Here is an 18392-nt window from a genome sequence, read left to right on the forward strand (position 1 = left end):
ACTGAGAGATCATGACCTGAGCCTAAGTCAGACACTTAACCAAGCCACCCAGGCATCCCGAGGCACTTAGGGATTTTAAGTAAAGCTCTGATGTGGTCAAATTTCCATCTGAGGTTGATTCTTCTGAACACATTGCAGGGGAATATAGGCGCAGAAGGACAGAATGAAAGAGAGAGGGAAACACTGAAGGCAAGTGGAGATAAGGACATTAACTGGGGAAGGGACTGAGGGGTGGTGAAGACAGAGATTTAAGAAATGGTGGGTAGATACAAAATACAATACTAGAGTTTGGTTGCATAGAGCAGGCAGGAAAGAGGGCAGAGTCAATATCTGTAGCTCAGATAATGGGTGGATGAGGGCGGCACTGCTGAGGTGTACTGACCAAGTTGCTGGTTTTCGGGGAGAAGATGAATTCATTTGGGGGTATAGTGTGTTTGGCAGAGTTGGAGATGTCTGCGTGGGAGACTCGTGGACTGACTACCTAGAGGGGCTGGCACTGCTCTGCCGCGTCTGGAGACAATTCCAGCCATACTATGTAAGAGATTGCTGACAGCCCCTGGAATGCAAATTTATAGTATCTCCAGGACTTCCTTGACCTGGGGGCTCCTAGGGTCCCAATTACTCTATTTGAGAACGCTCTGAGAAAGTGGATCCTGAGGACAGAAAGACCCCAGAGAACAGAGACCCAGAGGAGGGCAGCAGGGGTGTGAACAGTCAAGGGTCAAGGGTCAGGAATTAAGGGCAAACAAGACTGAAAGAGCAGCTGACTCCAGAGCAGAGGAATTGCAGGCATTCTCTGTGAAGGTAGAAAAGAACCACCACCATTTTGAGATAAAACCATGATTGGACTCAAGTGCTATAAGGTTGAAGAAACAGAACTTCTCTGAAGATGGTAAAGGGAAGAGGCGGGAGGGAGAAGCTATCTCTCCGTGCAAGGGCCAAAGCTTTGCCTCTTCAAGGAGAGGAGACCACTCCATGCAGCAAGCACTAAGTGGAGACACAAGTGTGTAATTTCTGAAGTCTGAATACTGAATGTTTAAACAGCATTTGCCCGATTTGCTGCTGCATTCTAGGAAGCCTCACTTACTGGCTATACCCATGTTCTCCTTCCCCTTACGTTCTTTCCATGCTTTGCACTGTGAAGCACTCTGGCCCCAGGACTCACCTGACTAGACCAGGCAGATGCCTGTCCTAGGGGGCAGTTAACGTGTGAACTCTCTGGTGGCCTACATTGCCTGATGACTAGCCAATTCCCTTAGATCTGTCTTTTAGGAGATGGAACTCAAACACCAGGACGTAGTCAGCAGCTGGTGTAAGGAAGGAAGGAGAGGAAGGAGAAAGCACAGTAACACAGAGAAGGCTGTGAGAAGCTAGGCTTGTGGTAGGTGAAGTCGAGGCAGAGGGAAAAGAGTAGGGGGTATTTAGTCCCGGCGGGCGTCCGCGAAGCACATTGGAGTCTCCAATGTGGCAGAGCCCTGGAGTTGGGGGACACAGAGCTTTGCCACAGAGGGACCAGCAGGAGCCACTAAGATGGACATTCCAGTGCCTGTCCCACCGCAAGGCCCACTTACACCGCTGTTCCCCCACAAACTCTGAAACATCCCCTCGCCCTGAGGAAACCAAGAGCGAAGGAGGAGAGACTCCTAGCACTTAGAAAGCAGAGGTCAAAGATGTCAGACACCATGAATGCAAGGTGCCCAGTGATGGAGGGTTCCTCTACCTGCTCACATCCAAGTATCCTCATACTTAGCTCAAGGGATCTTGGGGAAACTTAGGTAAGACGAGGTTTAGAAAAGTTCTAAATTAATGGTAACTCATTAATATCAACATCTGACCATCATCTCAGTTATAACAAATCCAACAGGCCATAATCTGCTCAGTCACAAAAACGATTTCTTAGTCATTATTTCTAGCAACCAATGAGCTGGGCACAAAAGATGTTCAAAAGCTGTATCTTGAAATGTCAGAAACAACCTTGTAGCCACCCTATCAGCCCAGATAGGCTCTCCTCCTTGTCATCTGGTATTTTAGCCACTGTTGAGTCTTCTCTCTCCTGCATCTCTCACCCCAGATCTCTCTCTATATCCTATCCTTTCTTCCTTCTAAATGTCTCCCTTGGTCCCTCTCTCCCCCATCTCTGTTATTTTCATCCTGGGCTAGTTCTGGGCACTCCTCTTGTGCACGGCCTCCTGGAAAGCTCCGTGGCCCTCTCAGTCTTGCCTCACTCTCTAGATATTCCTTCTGTCCCAGGCATTCTCTGAAGACAGAGACACATTTCCGGTCGTCATGTCCCCCATTCCTACTCTTTGGTACTTGGCATTTGGTAGTTGACATAGTCACAGTGATTGTCCAGAGTGGTGAGAGTGAGTGAGAGAGCAAGAGTGAGAGTGAGAGAGAGAGTGAGAGAGAGAGAGAGAGTGAGAGAACACTGGGTCACTGAGTGGAGGGGAGGAGATGCCTGGCTGGCAGGGAGTCTGTCTGGCCCAAAGTTCCCAGGAATATTTGAATCACTCGGCTCTCTGAGGACAATGTAAGAGCCATCTTGGACCAATTATTGTGATCAAAACCCAGGAGAACTCTGATTATTTGGCCGGAGGATGTTCTAAGCTAAGATTTCCTTGAAGTGTGAGGGCAGCATTGGGTAGACTTCACAACATTGGCTAATTGGGTCTATGGGAGTGAAGTCTAAATTCTGAGCCTCGCACCAAACTTTAAATTGCTTCTGGAATAGGACCTGGTCCCAAAGCAACCCAGCTTTAATTCCTGAGAGAGTCATCATGGGGCCCCCTGGAGAAGGTGTGGAGCCCAGAGAAGAGGCTGTTGGGTCTAGTAGCTGGGCATGGCTTACCAGCCCACTCTGGGCTGAGGTTCCTGGCTGAGCCTCAGCCTTGAGAGTCAGCCTATGTCTCTGTCTTACTGAACCCCAAGGTCAGGCAAAGGCACTGTGAGTAGCTGTAGCTTCTAAGGGCTTTGGCCTGTGGCTGCACTTTGGACCCCTCTATACTGGGGTAATTTAGAGACACCAGGAAGTAAGACAATAGTTAAAGAGTATGTGCCCATGTTACAAATGTGTATCCACCTGTTGCTGGAGCAGCTCTGAGAGATAAGACCTGTATGGTCTGATTGGTGATGGCTTGGTAGCACCCAGATGGACAGATGACAACAGAGACAGTCATTTCTGCTTGCTCTTATAAACCGGAAGCCTCCCCACTCCAGTGGTTTCTCTTACTGTGAGCAACAGACCCAGCCTAGATGTCACCCCGCGCTAGGTAAGTGCCAGCTGTTTATGGCTAGCTCTTCACCAGCTGGGAGGGAAGAAAAGAGGCTGATGTAAAGAGAGTGCAGGGTGAGGTGGGGAGGGAACAACTGGGCTGGGGGACAAGACGGTTATTTTCAAAGCTCTGAAGGGTGCTGCTATGACAAGGGAGCAGGTCTGTTTTGCCTAAGCCCAGAGGACTCTTTGGGTCCGTGGAGGAAGCGAGAAGTTGGAAAAAAAAAAAAAAAGCAATCAATAATATATTGATATATATTGACAACGATATGGGAGGCTGTGAGCCCCAGTGTTACTAAAATGTTCAAGCAGAGGCAGAGAAATCACTTTCTGAGGAGAGGATCGCTGTAACAGGTGGGTTAGAGAAGGGGACTTGATTGGTTTAATATCTGAAGATTCTGCCAAGCTTCAAATTCTGCACTTCCTGGTACTAAAGGAGCCTTTCTCAAAAAATGATTCTCTATCTCTTCATTCCACATATCCTGAGATAAGCTCTTTTGGGCACCTTTCCTCAGGGCCACAGGCAGTTCACAAACCTCTCTCCAGACCTCAGTTTCCCTACCTTTAAACTGAGAGGTCAGTGATTCCCAAGACTGGTGTGGACCAGAAGTATACAAGGGGCATTTATTTAAAAACTATACAAGCAGAAAACTGATCTCCAAGATCATCTGAAAATGTAGGACTCAGCAGTCTGTATTTTTAACCAGCACTCAGGTCACTCCATGCTATTTTAGGCACTCTGCTACAGGGCCTGATCACATCTGATGTTCCTAATCTCTTAGGCAGTAAAATTGTGATGATCTACAATGTGGCATTGAATATCCTGGGAAGCTGAGTAGATTTACATGTGATGATGTTTCCAAAGCATCTCAACGGCACTGGATGGCACATGACTCAAGGACCCACTCAACCTAGGCTAGGGATGTATATTATGAATGGGCTCTGACCGTCATATTAAATATGATTATATTCCTTGGGCTCAAGGTCCAGAGCCGCAGAGGTGCAGACAGGTCAGCTGTGGTTATAGGAGACTTTGGTGGGTGCTCCATGTTGTAGGCTCCAGAAATTCATTTGGGTCAGATTATTCAGAGAAGAGAGCTAGGATCAGATATACTGATTCACACTAAACTCCGAAGACACTGAAGTATAAACCACATACTGTATAAGAAATAAAACAGTTCAAGATATAAGTAACTTTGTGTTTTCAAACCAGCACATTCTCTTTCTATAAAACTGTATTGGAAGTTCAACTATATTAGAAACTTACTGATTAGAAACTAAGAACTAGATCCAGAGGAATGGGCCACATGACTTCAATGGCCAGTGTCACTGAGCTTGGATAGCTTCTGGTCCCAATTATACCAGAGAGACAGAGTTAGTCAGAGGCTCCTGCTTCTCTGGAAAGTGTTGGAGACACACAGCACATGCAGACACACAATTTTTCCTTTAGGTACATTAATATCATTGACTAGACAGAAATGTCCTTACTTTATTAAGTTTCATTAGATTTCCAGGTTCTGCTCATCATGCTTTTGACTGATACACAGCCTTACTTAATATTACGTGGTTTTATCGTTGAATCCCATAGATTAAGTTTATTTATAGTTTTAGGGACATCATACTGTGATCCCCATGTACTGAGTCAAGCAAGCCATCAAAACACCAACAAGAATTTCTGCTTTAAGTCTTTTTAGGGATAAAGGAGAGAGTTTGAAATGGAAGAATCCAATCAGTCTGCTGTGACAGAGTTTGTTTTGCTTGGCCTCTCTGCCCACCCGAGGCTGGAGAAGACGTTCTTTGTGCTCATCCTGTCGATGTACGTGGTGATCCTGCTGGGCAATGGGGTCCTCATCCTGGTGACCATCCTTGACTCCCGCCTGCACACGCCCATGTACTTCTTCCTGGGGAACCTCTCCTTCCTGGACATCTGCTACACAACCTCATCAGTCCCACTAATACTAGACAGCTTCCTAACACCCAGGAAAACCATCTAATTCTCAGCCTGTGCAGTGCAGATGTTCCTCTCATTTGCCATGGGAGCCACAGAGTGTGTGCTTCTGGGCATGATGGCGTTTGATCGCTATGTGGCCATCTGTAACCCCCTTAGGTACCCTGTGGTCATGAGAAAGTCTGTCTATGTGCCCATGGCTCTCAGCTCCTGGATGGCTGGTGGAGCCAACTCCTTGGTGCAGATCTCTCTTGCAGTGCAATTACCTTTCTGTGGGGACAACGTCATCAACCACTTCACCTGTGAGATCCTGGCTGTCCTGAAGTTGGCTTGTGCGGACATCTCCATCAATGTGATCAGCATGGGGGTGGCCAATGTGATCTTCCTGGGGGTCCCAGTTCTGTTCATCTTTGTCTCCTACATCTTCATCCTCACCACTATCCTGAGGATCCCCTCAGCAGAGGGGAGGAAAAAGGCCTTTTCCACCTGCTCGGCCCACCTCACTGTGGTGGTCATCTTCTATGGAACCATCCTCTTTATGTACGGGAAGCCCAAATCCAAGGACCCCCTGGGGACAGACAAGCAGGACCTTTCAGATAAGCTCATCTCCCTCTTCTATGGACTTTTAACTCCTATGCTCAACCCCATCATCTATAGTCTGAGGAACAAGGATGTTAAGACCGCTGTGAAGTACCTGGTGGCTCAGAAACACTTTACCCAGTGATGGTGGGATATGTCATGACCCACACACCCTGATTCACTTGAGAAAGTCAATGCAAAGTCATGCTAGGTGAGGGGTAAATTGAATTCAGAGTTAGGCTGCTTATAGTGTGGTCCATAGACCAGCAGTGTTAGCATCACCTGGGAGCTTATTCGACATGCAGAAGGGGCCCATTCCAGACTTAACTGAATTGGAATTTACATGTTAACAAGATCCCTCAGGAGATTCATGTGCATGTTAAGCCTTGAGAAGTATTGGTTGAGTATCGAGTGGATGCTGTGGCGAGTATACTGCCCAGATCCTGTCTCTCTCTCACTAGGGGCTGTAGCTTCTGTTACTCCAGCTGCTGGGAGTATTGGTGGCAAAGAATATTCATTTGAGTTCTTGCACTGGCTTGCCCTTGGCCCATGAGAGTTATGTGGCAGTTCAAGTTCTCCATCTGCACTGTCCTGCTTCCTTCACTTCCACCCCATAGGTATTGATCTTAAGAACACTCTCCGGTTAACATCCCACATGAAAATCTCCCCATCAGAGTCAACTTCCTGGGAAAGCTTACCCACAACAGAAAACAATTGACAAATCTCAGCCTGAGCTGTGTGTGACTGGTCTGCATTCTCAGGTGTCTCCTGAACCCTGGCTCCCAAGGAAAGTAACTTGGTGAATTCCTTTTGTTCAAGGAAAAGAATTATTTCCCAAAAATGATCTGCTAAGTTAAATTCCTTATTTTTTACTTCTATAAGTGGGTCTTAATTTGTACTTACTGTAAAAATGTCTTTACTCCTAAACAGAGAGTTGGCAGGGCTGTTTTACCCCCTGGACATGAGGGTGCAATAGTCGGGTCTATGGGGTGTTCTCTAAGTACAAAGATGTTTGAGGTCTGGAAAACCTGTTGGTCCTTAACTACAAGTCAAACAAACAAAAATCCTTAAAAAACTTGATAACTGTTTGTGTGCCTAAAAAACGGAACATTATGTCAACCTCAGTAGTGGCTAAATGAATGTAGGGTACTCATGAATCTTACTTTGAGAAAATCTGTATGTAGTTACTTCCACTTTGCAAGCACCCCAGAGTTTGTATGCTTATTGTTGATAAATCATATAATTGTAAATTGAGTCACTTGTAAACCAGGTAATTCTAATAACAGAAGCAGAAAAGTCATTTCAAATTTACCACAAAATTACACGTAAAGTGGGATGCAGGTGCATTTTGACATGATGCGGGGTGGGACCTCCATAAGTAAGAGTGCCCAGGCTGGGAGCAGTCTTGAAATGGACCCTCTGGTTCCCAATGTATTTGTCTGCCATGCCTAAAATGTAATCAGCATGAAGGTACTAAAGAAGATACACAGATGTCTCTCCCCGCCTACCTTTCCACTTTCTCTTGTTCCCCTGCACTCCTTGTACTCAGAGAGATGTGACATGTGGCTGGTAGACTTCTATAGAGGGTCTACAGTGAGGGCTCAGAGGGGTGAAACTTTTCTCTAAGAGAAAATCCAAAGATGCTAGTCTCTATCCAGAAGCCTGCGGCAGTCTGTGGATTGTAGAGGTCCCCAGCCAGGGGACCCCAGGGCCTCTTTTCCTCAGTCTTTATGAAAATGACAAAAGCATTGGTGGAGAGAGGCTGAACCCACACTCTATAATGATATCTTTGTGCATTTCCCCTGTGATAACATGGACCATGATGCTTACGTGGGCGACAAGAGCACACAACAAATGATACCAACTTCCATCTTCTTACCAGGGAAGAATTAGTACCCAGGGTCTTTTATTAGCTGTTGCGGATGAAATGACACAGAGGACAAGACACACATAAAAGACAGACACAGACACAACTCCGGCCGGAGGAACAATCCTACGCAAGCCCCTCTTGAGGTTTATTTTATACCCCGGTAACTGGATACAAACTGAAATCTACAAGATGCATTCCTTTACCAATTAAGGGCAAGTAGCCAAACACATTTCAAGGACAGGGGGGAGCAAAGGGAGGAAGCAACCACAACATGTTTACTAAGAGGCCTGCTCACAATTCCAGCCTCCTCCTTAGTTCTAAGGAGGGCATGTTCCCTCGTTTGCGAGCGGACCATTAAACTTGGATATTGTGTGCAGGCTTCCTGGCAGAGCACCCTGTTTGCAGGTATGCTTTGCCCAGGCAGGGAGCCCCGTGTGCAGGCACATCCCCGCGTCCCTAACCACGCTTTCTTGTGGTCACTGTCGGGCTCCCACAATTAGCAAATCATCCTCTTTCTCTTTAAGACCATTCTTTACCAGTCCCTTTTGATAGAGATTAGGCTTCAATTCAAGGCTCCTCACCTCCTCCCTGCCTTCCCTCTCATCCACTGTATGGGAGAATTCCAGTTCTCAGGCCCCGCTGAGCAGGCATGGCCACGTTCCACACTGCCTGATTCTCACCTCCTGGACTCCAGTTGAGGTTACCTGAAGGTTCTCTCTTCCTTGTCACCAAAAATCTCCAACTAAACAGAAGCTCTTAGCAAAATGCTAGTTACCTGTCTGGCCTGTGACTCCAGTGCTGCTTCTAAGTGTAGACTTTGCTGTTCTCTCACCAACCGCAGAGCTCTCTTCTGCCCTCATGTCCTTTGCTTCAATCCATCATCCTTATTCCCTGCTATACTATAAGCATGGCAGGGAGCAGGAAAAATTGCTTCCTAGTTGGGACCTAAGCTGCTCTGACCTCCTTCTTCTGACTCTTCCTTGTTTCAGGCTCCCATACAGCTTAGGGGCACTTGGCAATCATCTCTCAAACTGTATCTGTCACTGGGAGCTTTCTGGAGCTCAGAGGTACCATCCTTGTCATTTCTGCCCTTTTTCTGGTACCTGGTGCTGGTCTGTGTGGCTGTCTCTTGTTTCCTGTCATTGAGGGCAAGGGCTAGAGCCGATCAGCCCCAGATGAGTGCTGGGTGACTGTAGCAAAGGTCAGCTACTGGAGCATGTGGATGCCCAGTGTGTCTGCGAGGGCCTAGGCAAACCTTGTTTGTGTCCACCTCTTGTTTGGACACTTAGTCTTGCAAAGACAAGTGCAGAGCCCCCTCTAACAAACACCATTGTGGTAAAAGCATAGTCAGACCTTAGTTATCTCCTCTACTTCTGGGATGGTCAGCAAGGACAAGATGGGGATTTCTAATCTAAAGAACAGTTCTTTGTAGTGAGAGCTAAGATTTACATAGTGTTGTCTACAACCTATCTAATTGGGTTCATAGGACACAGGCTCTAAACTCCTGTGAGGCCTCCGCCAAACTTTAAATTGCTTCTGGGATTAAAACTGGCCCCAAACTACCAGAACTCTAAATTGCTCCATGGTCTTTGACAGAACTTGTAGAGAGAGGGCAAGGGGCAGAGAGCAGAGTGTGTCTGCCCTGATCACTCAGGTTGGGCATGACTGCAGGGCCACTGGGAAGCAGCAACTTGAGGCGTCCTTCCTGCTATTACCTCACCAGGCATGGAGAAGACCAGCAAAGAGAGCAGCTAGAGCCCCTTCAGCTATGGCCAACCCTGAAATTTCTTTACCTTCTGTGAAATTTGAAGGGACTGCTTAGCTCCAAGACTGATAAACAGAATTCGCTGCACATTTCCAGGCACAGCCTCAATGGATAGAGCTAGACAGGGAATGGTCAAGGTGGGCAGCTGAAGCTATCACCTCCAAAGCCAGAAGCCTTTTACCATCCTCCCTGCCACAAAATCTCTTGTCCAGGTAAGCTCCTGACCCCATTATGGACTCATCCCCATACTGGATGTAGACCGAGCTCTCTCTGTGGCTGAAGCTTCTCCAAATTGGTGGGAGAAAAGAAAAGATAGTTGTGAGTAGGTCCCAGCTCACAGCTCCCATGTCTCTGAAAGACTTCTGTAGGGGAAGGGAGCAGGCATGTCCTGGGAGTTCAGGCCAGTGGGGGGCAGTAGGAGGTAAGGTATGGGGATAATATTAGAAGAAGGAAGTTCTGTTCAATGTAAGAGAAAACTTTCCAGCAATCAAGGCTGTCTGACAAAGTGATGGGAGCCATGTACTCGCATAGCTCAAGGTATTCAAAGCAGAAATGGGAAAATTGCATTTCATAGATGTTCATACAATCGAGGGGAAAGAAGCAAACCAGTTACTTTTTGACATTTCTGCCAAGCTTGAGATTCTTCAGCCAATAGCACTAATGTCTCTAAAAACAGATCTCTTTTTTCCAAGGATTCTCAATGCCTATAGTTAATGTCTTCTGATAATTGCATGAGGACAGCTTCAAAGTAGCATCAATAGTGTAATAGTCATGTAATGTGTGAAGCCCAGGGACAGCCCCCTCCCCAGGCTCTGTTACAAGGCAGATATCTTAGAGAAAGGTGTGACATCTCAGGATCAGGACATGAACAGGATTTCATAGTGTATCCATGGATCCTCAGTAGACCTGCTCTGGCACCAACTGGGGAGCACTTGTGAGCTTCTCTTTCCTCATGTTTAACATGAGAAGCCAAGGTTTGAGGTTTTCTCTAATATATTGGATTAACTGGTCTACATGACTGGAGCGCATCCTATGTGCAGCGCCTCTTTGGAGAAACCCTATTACAAGGCTGGGTAGAATTGTCTGCTCTTCTGTGGGGGAGAAAGCATTACTGTGGCATCGCACCAGCTTTAATGGTCAACTCTGATATAAAAGGGTCTGAGTGGGGAGTTGTGACTTATAAAACAGCTACAAAAACATAGAGCCTGATCATAAAGTCACAAATATTCACACTGGGAGGCATGCAGGACATTCATCCTTGGATTCTACTCTTGCTCCCTAGCGCTGGGGGCTGGAACTGACTGGAGAAGGGGGCTGGAAGGGCAACTTCAATGCTGTGGACAAAGGCCATGGTTAGAGAGGGGGCATGTGGAAGTGCTTTTGTTAGGGTCTCCACGAACTATTAGCCAGATAGTCCCTATTGACAGTGTAATGAAGGATATCAGCCACTCAAACTCATGAGAAATGAAGTATAAGCCAGGCATCAAGTAACAAATATAAATGCTTGGCAGATTCTAATGTTCCTGACCTCTGTTCATCACATTCTCTCCATGTAGGACTCCATGTGGAGCCAAATTATTGTCAGAAAATTATTGTATAAGCACATGATTAGAGCAAGGGGAGTAAGTGAAGTGATGTCAGTGGTTATCATCACTGAATAAGACAGCCTTAAGTTCTATGGACACTACAGGGACAATTACGGGCAGGCAGGGCGTCAGAAGAGTCAATCAGTGCTCTGGACCCAGGCATGCAGCATACCCTCAGAGTTCCTTGTTTCTGGTTCCTATGTAGACCCTTCCTTCAAGTGTGTCGACACTACCGATCTGGCTAAAATTCTATTGTATATCATAATTTGATTAAGTTTCCAGGGTCTGTTCTTCCTGCTTTTGATTTTATATATCCTGACTTTTAAGGTAACTTCAGTGGAGAATGATTTTCGTAACTTCAATGTTGGTATTATAAGTTGGCATGTCAAAGCATAAATTTATTTTAAGTTCTCATTTTTAAATCACCACATATCGATCCCTATAAACATGTGCTTGCTGTCCTCAGTTTTCCTGAGGGTAGAAGAGAGAATTTAAAATGGAACTGGGCAACCAATCTGTTGTAGCAGGATTTGTCTTGCTGGGGCTGTCAGATCAGCCAAAGCTTGAGAAAACATTCTTTGTGCTAATCCTGTCGATGTACATGGTGATCCTGCTGGGCAATGGGGTCCTCATCCTGGTGACCATCCTTGACTCCCGCCTGCACACGCCCATGTACTTCTTCCTGGGGAACCTCTCCTTCCTGGACATCTGCTACACAACCTCTTCCATCCCTCTTGTGCTGGACGGCTTCCTCACTCCCAGGAAAACCATCTCCTTCTCAGCCTGTGCCGTGCAGATGTTCCTCTCCTTTGCTATGGGAGCCACAGAGTGTGTGCTTCTGGGCATGATGGCGTTTGATCGCTATGTGGCCATCTGTAACCCCCTGAGATACCCTGTGGTCATGAGAAAGTCTGTCTATGTGCCCATGGCTCTCAGCTCCTGGATGGCTGGTGGAGCCAACTCCTTGGTGCAGATCTCTCTTGCAGTGCAATTACCTTTCTGTGGGGACAACGTCATCAACCACTTCACCTGTGAGATCCTGGCTGTCCTGAAGTTGGCTTGTGCGGACATCTCCATCAATGTGATCAGCATGGGGGTGGCCAATGTGATCTTCCTGGGGGTCCCAGTTCTGTTCATCTTTGTCTCCTACATCTTCATCCTCACCACTATCCTGAGGATCCCCTCAGCTGAGGGGAGGAAAAAGGCCTTTTCCACCTGCTCGGCCCACCTCACTGTGGTGGTCATCTTCTATGGAACCATCCTCTTTATGTACGGAAAGCCCAAATCCAAGGACCCCCTGGGGGCAGACAAGCAGGACCTTTCAGACAAGCTCATCTCCCTCTTCTATGGAGTCCTGACTCCCATGCTCAACCCCATCATCTACAGCCTCAGAAACAAGGATGTGAAGGTCGCTGTGAAGACCCTGGTGAGTCAGAAATGCTTTGCCCAGTGAGAGTGGGAGGAAGCAGCATAACTTGTGGCTCTGTGCACACAGATACCCTAGGAAATGACTGCTTCATAAGCATAGAGTTGTTCGATGGTCCTACACACCAGTTTCATCACAAAACTGCCCAAACAGTGCACATCAGGTTGGGACTCTCCTGACTGATTGACAATGGAACATGAAATCCTTGGAATGAAGAGGGGAGAGGACTGTGCTACATCACCTAGAAACAAGGATAAGTGACTATTAAATTTTATTTTTATTATGAAAAATAAATAAAAATGGAAAACTTTGTAAGAAAAACATACTTTCCTTGTTCATGTGCTGACCAGCTGCAATTTGTCTGTGCCAATTGTGTTGTTTTCTGCTTTACTGTGCAAAGGGGAGGGAGTAGGGCAGGGAGGAAAAGTCACTTCTTAACTGGTGTCCAAACTGAAAACCAACCTGCCATTTCGGAAAATTACCAACACCAAGACATCTCAAATAATACCATTTAACCCTGTTAAGGGGCCCAGAGTGCTTCCTGTTTAATTATTTCCTGCTTAATATCATAGAACTTATTTTGGCTCCATCTTCTTTTACTGTACATAAAGCACATCTATTCCTACCCAAATTTGTGAAGGAGGATTTTGTGTCAATACTAATCAAACTCAAGACACTGTAGGCCAAGAATAAAATTTCTAGCATTCTCCAGTTCATTATTACTGCAATGCAAAGCTTATATTCTGAGTCCCTTTATTTCCAGAATTAATGCTTACAACTATCCCGACCCCAATGGTCAAACTCAGTTTCCTCTGTCTCTTCAGGATTTGGCCTGGACACTGGCACCAATGCTACAAATACACTTGTAATTACCCATATGGTTAAGAGCATGGACTTTGGAGCCTGACTGATGTGGAGGTGCCTCTGCCTGTGTGATTTCGGATACATTTTTAAAAAGCTACTTAATCTTGTAGACTCAGTTTTCTAATTTGTATATTGGAGATAATTAAATCAACCCCATGGAGTTGTTGTGGAGATTAAATATGTTTCATTTAGGACGGGGGGTGAGGGTGGGGGAGAGGGAGAATGGGTCATGAGTACTGAGGAGAGCACATGCTGGGGTGAGCAGTGGGTGTTGTATGTAAGCCAACTTGACAATAAAATATATTAATAAAAATAATTAATATATTCCATATCAATTTAATATATATACATATATGATGCACAGTGGCTAACAAAGAGTTTTCTCCCAATTAATAAATGAACATTTTTATTATTAATGAAATATGTTAAATAACTCCTCTGAGGCCATATGACACTTGAATACAGCTCAATTCCACAGTTAACTGAATCACTTTCAATTTATTATTACAGTGCCTTTTTGTTTGGCTTCCTAGTTTATGAGTCCATAATCCCATTTCTCTGGGCATTTCCCCAGTCATCCCTCTTCCTTATCCTCACACATGAGGTGTGCATGTCTGAGCTGTGTGACACTGACCCTATCTTGGCCAGCCAGATTCTTTCTGCAAGGTTTTGGGGACTGTTGTTAATACCCAAGAAATGAGTCACTGCAACCATAACATACAAACCTGGGAGTTTTGGGGTAATTGTGTCTGCCCATGTGTACTGGGGTGGTAAAGAGAAACCAAGTCTGCAAAGAGAAAAGAGAGAACAGCCAAAGAGCAGATGATTGAGGGCATCCTCAAATGTTCCCAGTTCTCGGTTTCCAACTCTTCCTCAACCTGGCCCATATTCCTGCACTTCTGCTTCTAAAGGACACTCTTCTCTATTAGATTATACTATTCAATAATCTAGATTAAGTTACTTTCTTTGAAAGAGGGCAATAAAAGTCATATCTAATATGATTACTAACTTGTAGAAAGTAGATATTCTCTATTGTGTGCCTTGTGCAAACGGAGTGCTAGGCTATAATGAACAGCAAAAGCCTTAAAGAATTCAGTTTTGAAACAACTGTTGTGAACTCAATAGGCAGCGCTTCTTGTAATCAATTACTCCCTTTCTGCTACAGTGGCTTTGATCTCTGTGGATCCCATCATCTGTATATTTGGAACATGTCCAGAGGTTGATGTAACATAAAATGTCTAGGTTCAAATCCCTGGCCAGCCATGTAGAGCTGAGAGACCAAGAGTGTATTCACTGCTCTTGAACAATCTCAGGTATATTCTTCCACACAAAGAAGCAAGAGTAGCCCTGGTTACATAACCTCCAGTTGTCTATTAGGACAATTTGTGCTTTCAGTCACTGTAACATTAGGTTTTATAGGTCTAAGTGTCCTAGTTCTCAGAGAAGTGTGGCTTCCACCGGGAGACACAGAAAGAGTCTCATTAAACCTTTGTAGCACTTAATAGAGTATAACTTACCTACCATAAGACTCACCCATTAGAAGTCATGTTTAATGATTTTTGATAAATCTATACAGTTGTCCAGTTATCACTACAAACCAATTTTAGAACATTTACATCATTTCAAAAAGTTCTCTCATGCCCATTTGCAGGTAATCAATCCCCAACTCCAGTCCCAGGTAACTACTAATCTACTCATTTCTAGAAAGATTTGCCTTTTCTAGAAATTTTAGATAAATGGCACAATACAATGTATAGTATTTTGTGTCCGACATCTTTCATTTAGCATGTTTTTGAGGCTCACCTAGTTATAACATGTATTAGTAGTTTTCTCCTTTTTATCACAGACAAGAATTGTATGGATCTACCACATTGTGTTTATGTATTCATTCATTGATGGACATTTGGATTTGTCTACCTTTTGGCTATCATGAATAATGTTACCATGAACATTCATGTACACAAGCTTGTGTGGAATTGGTGGGTTGATTGGTGCAAATATGTTTATCTGTAAGAAACTGATAGACTGGTTTCCAAAGTAGCTGCATCATTTTAAATTCCCACATTGTACGACACTGCCTGTTTCTTTACATCATCACCAACATCTGGTATTATTAGTATTTTCAATGTAGTTCTCCTAGTAGATATACAGTAGCAACCCACTGTAGTTTTAATTTGCATTTCCCTGATGGCTACTGATGTTGAGCATCTTTTCATGTGCTTATTAGCCGTCACACCTTTTTAGTGAAGATATTTTAAATTGGGCTATTAATCTTTTCATTATTGAGCCATACATAAGAGTTTTTTATGTAACCTGGATGTACATCCTTTATCATATATGTAAATTGCAAGTATTTCAGTCTTTTTTGTCTTTTCATTTTTATGGTATCATTTGAAAAACAAAAGTTTTTAATTTTGTAGTATAATAATCAATTTTTAAAAATAAATTTTGATGTCTTATTTAAGAAATCTTCACTTATCAAGGTTATAAAGATTTTATCCCATGTTTCCTTCTAGAAGTTGTATTGTTGTTGTTGTTGTTGTTGTTTAAAGAGAAAGAGAGAGTGCATGAGTGGGAGAGAGGGACAGAAGGAGAGAGAGAGAGAATCCTAAGCCATCTCCACACTCACCATGGAGCCTAATGCAAGGCTCGATCTCATGACCCTGGGATCATGACCTGAGACAAAATCAAAAGTCAGATGCTCAATTGACTAAGCCACCCAGGCACCCTACAGGTTATATAGTTTTAAGTTTTACATTTAGGTCTGTGATCCATTTTGAGTTAACTTCTTGTGTGGTATGAAGTAAGGATTTCATTAATTTTTTACATATGAATATCCAATTGTTTCAGACCATTTGTTGAAAATACTATTTCCACACTCCTCCCCCCCCCCCCTCCATTGGATTGCCTTGGCACCTTCATTGAAAGTCAATTGACCATAAATTTAAGGATTGATTTCTGGACTTTCTATTCTGTTATATCTACTAAACTTAAATTTATGGCTATCCTCCAGTCATGTTGGACTTCTTATGCCAGGAGACCAGCAGGCAAGGCAAGGAGTCACTGATCCTAGTAATCAGGAGGAGACAGGGCTGCTTTAACCCAATGAGGGCTGCTATGGACTAAATATCTGTGTCCCACTAAAATTCATATTTTGAATCCAGAATCTATAACCTAGAAAACTCAACCTCTGACTGCTTTGTATCCAACAACAGGACCATATATCACAGAGATTCTGAATCAGGTTGTCTGGCTTTCAAGAGAGCAATCATTTCAGTCCAGAAGGTATTCCACTACAAACACAACACAGCTGTGGAGTTAAAAGAAAGAATTTCACAGAAAATAAATAAAATAAATGTGGCATTGCATGGAGCAAAGGCATTGTGCACTTTCCATTTATAGGGGACTAGGTAAGTATCAGGTTTCAGAACAATGCAGAAAGCCGAGCAGCTGATAGTACAACAAAAGACTGGTTATGTGGTTGTGGCCAATCAAGGAGTAGTACTCACAACAGGAACAAACAAAACTATCCAAGTTGACCAAAGATGATCATGGTGTGATGGATTCCAAGAAGTGATGGACATCATCAAATAGGGATTCAGATGGGTCTAATATTTGCTCTGTGTTACTCCAGAATGTCGGTTAATTATTGAGGACAGCGCTTCTCAAACCTTGATGTGAATATGAATCATCTGGGGATTTTGTTACAATGCAGATTATGGTTCAGTAAATCTGGAGTGGGACTGGAGATTTTGTAGTTCTAACAAGATCTCAAGTGATGTCACTGCTGGTCTTAAACTACACCTTGAGGAGCAAGTACCTAGAATATTCCGGCAGAAGAAGTCTGGCACTGGGGTTGATTTATTAATTTGCTTTTCTGGCTGATTTATATATTCCTGTTTGAGTAATAATTTTGAGACAGCTAAAAGATTCAGATGTATACAGTAATCCCTAAAGTAACCATTGGAAAAGAGATAAAGCCAAAAATCCAATAGATAGATTAAAGTGGAATTAGTTCTAAGAACTATTCGATTAACCCAAGAGATGGCAGGAAAGGAAGAAGAGAGAAACAAAAAATAGATGAGATAAATGGAAAACAATAACATAATAGTAAATCTAAACCCAACTAATCAATGATTACATTAAATAGAAATAGATTAAACATACCAGTTAAATACAGAGACTATCAGACTCTAAAGAAGTCTAAAAGAATTAAATATACAGACACATACAAGCTGAAAACAAAAGGATGGAAAAATATATCAAACAGTTAGCTGGAGGGTTATATAAATATCAGATAAGGTAGACTTAAATAAAAGAGTATTACCAGAGATAAAGAGAGACATTTCATCATGACAAGGTGTCAATCAGGAAGACATAAAAATCATTAATGTATTTCATCTAGTAACAAAACCTCAAAATAATATAAAACAAAATATGGACATAATTAAAAGGATAGCCGGGCGCCTGGGTGGCTCAGTCTGTTAAGCGTCCGACTTCGGCTCAGGTCACGATCTCGAGGTTTGTGGGTTCGAGCCCCGCGTCAGGCTCTGTGCTGACAGCCAGCTCAGAGCCTGGAGCCTGTTTCAGATTCAGTGTCTCCCTCCCTCTCTGACCCTCCCCTGCTCACGTTCTCTCCCTCTCTCTCTCTTTCTCAGAAATTAAAAAAAAATAATTAAAAAAAAATTAAAGGGATATATAGGTTCATAGTCAGAATGGGAGATTTTCATATCTGTTTCTTAGTAATTGATAGAACTAGACAAAAAAAATTAAAAATTAATTCACATTGGAATATAGACCTAAACATTAAAGTGGAAGCTATAAAGCTTTTTATAATAAAACATTGAAAAATATCATTTTGACTGAGGGTAAGCGAAATTTTCTTTGATAAGATACAGAAAGAATAACCAAAAAAGAAAAATGATAGAATTTATCAAAATTTGAAACAGGTGCTCAGCGGAAGACATTATTAAGAAAATGAACGTGGAAGCCACACACACTGGGAGAATATTCACAATACACATATCTGACAAAGGCTCATATCTAAAATATATAAAGGGGGCGCCTGCATGACTCAGTTAAG

At 43.7% G+C, this 18392-nt stretch overlaps 1 protein-coding gene and 1 pseudogene across 1 annotated transcript; both read left to right on the forward strand.

Moving 5' to 3' along the window:
• Nucleotides 1-4986: 4986 nt before the first annotated feature.
• On the forward strand, nucleotides 4987-5943 carry LOC120233526 (annotated as a pseudogene).
• Nucleotides 5944-11515: 5572 nt separating this feature from the next.
• LOC120233522 (olfactory receptor 13C7-like) lies at nucleotides 11516-12472 on the forward strand. The gene has a single exon (XM_039234827.1). The coding sequence runs from the start codon at nucleotides 11516-11518 to the stop codon at nucleotides 12470-12472; it is 957 nt and encodes a 318-aa protein (XP_039090758.1).
• The last annotated feature ends 5920 nt before the right edge of the window (nucleotides 12473-18392 follow it).

The sequence above is a fragment of the Hyaena hyaena genome, unplaced genomic scaffold (genome assembly GCF_003009895.1).
Source record: "Hyaena hyaena isolate Hyena2069 unplaced genomic scaffold, ASM300989v1 scaffold_93, whole genome shotgun sequence".
Lineage (NCBI taxonomy): Eukaryota > Metazoa > Chordata > Mammalia > Carnivora > Hyaenidae > Hyaena > Hyaena hyaena.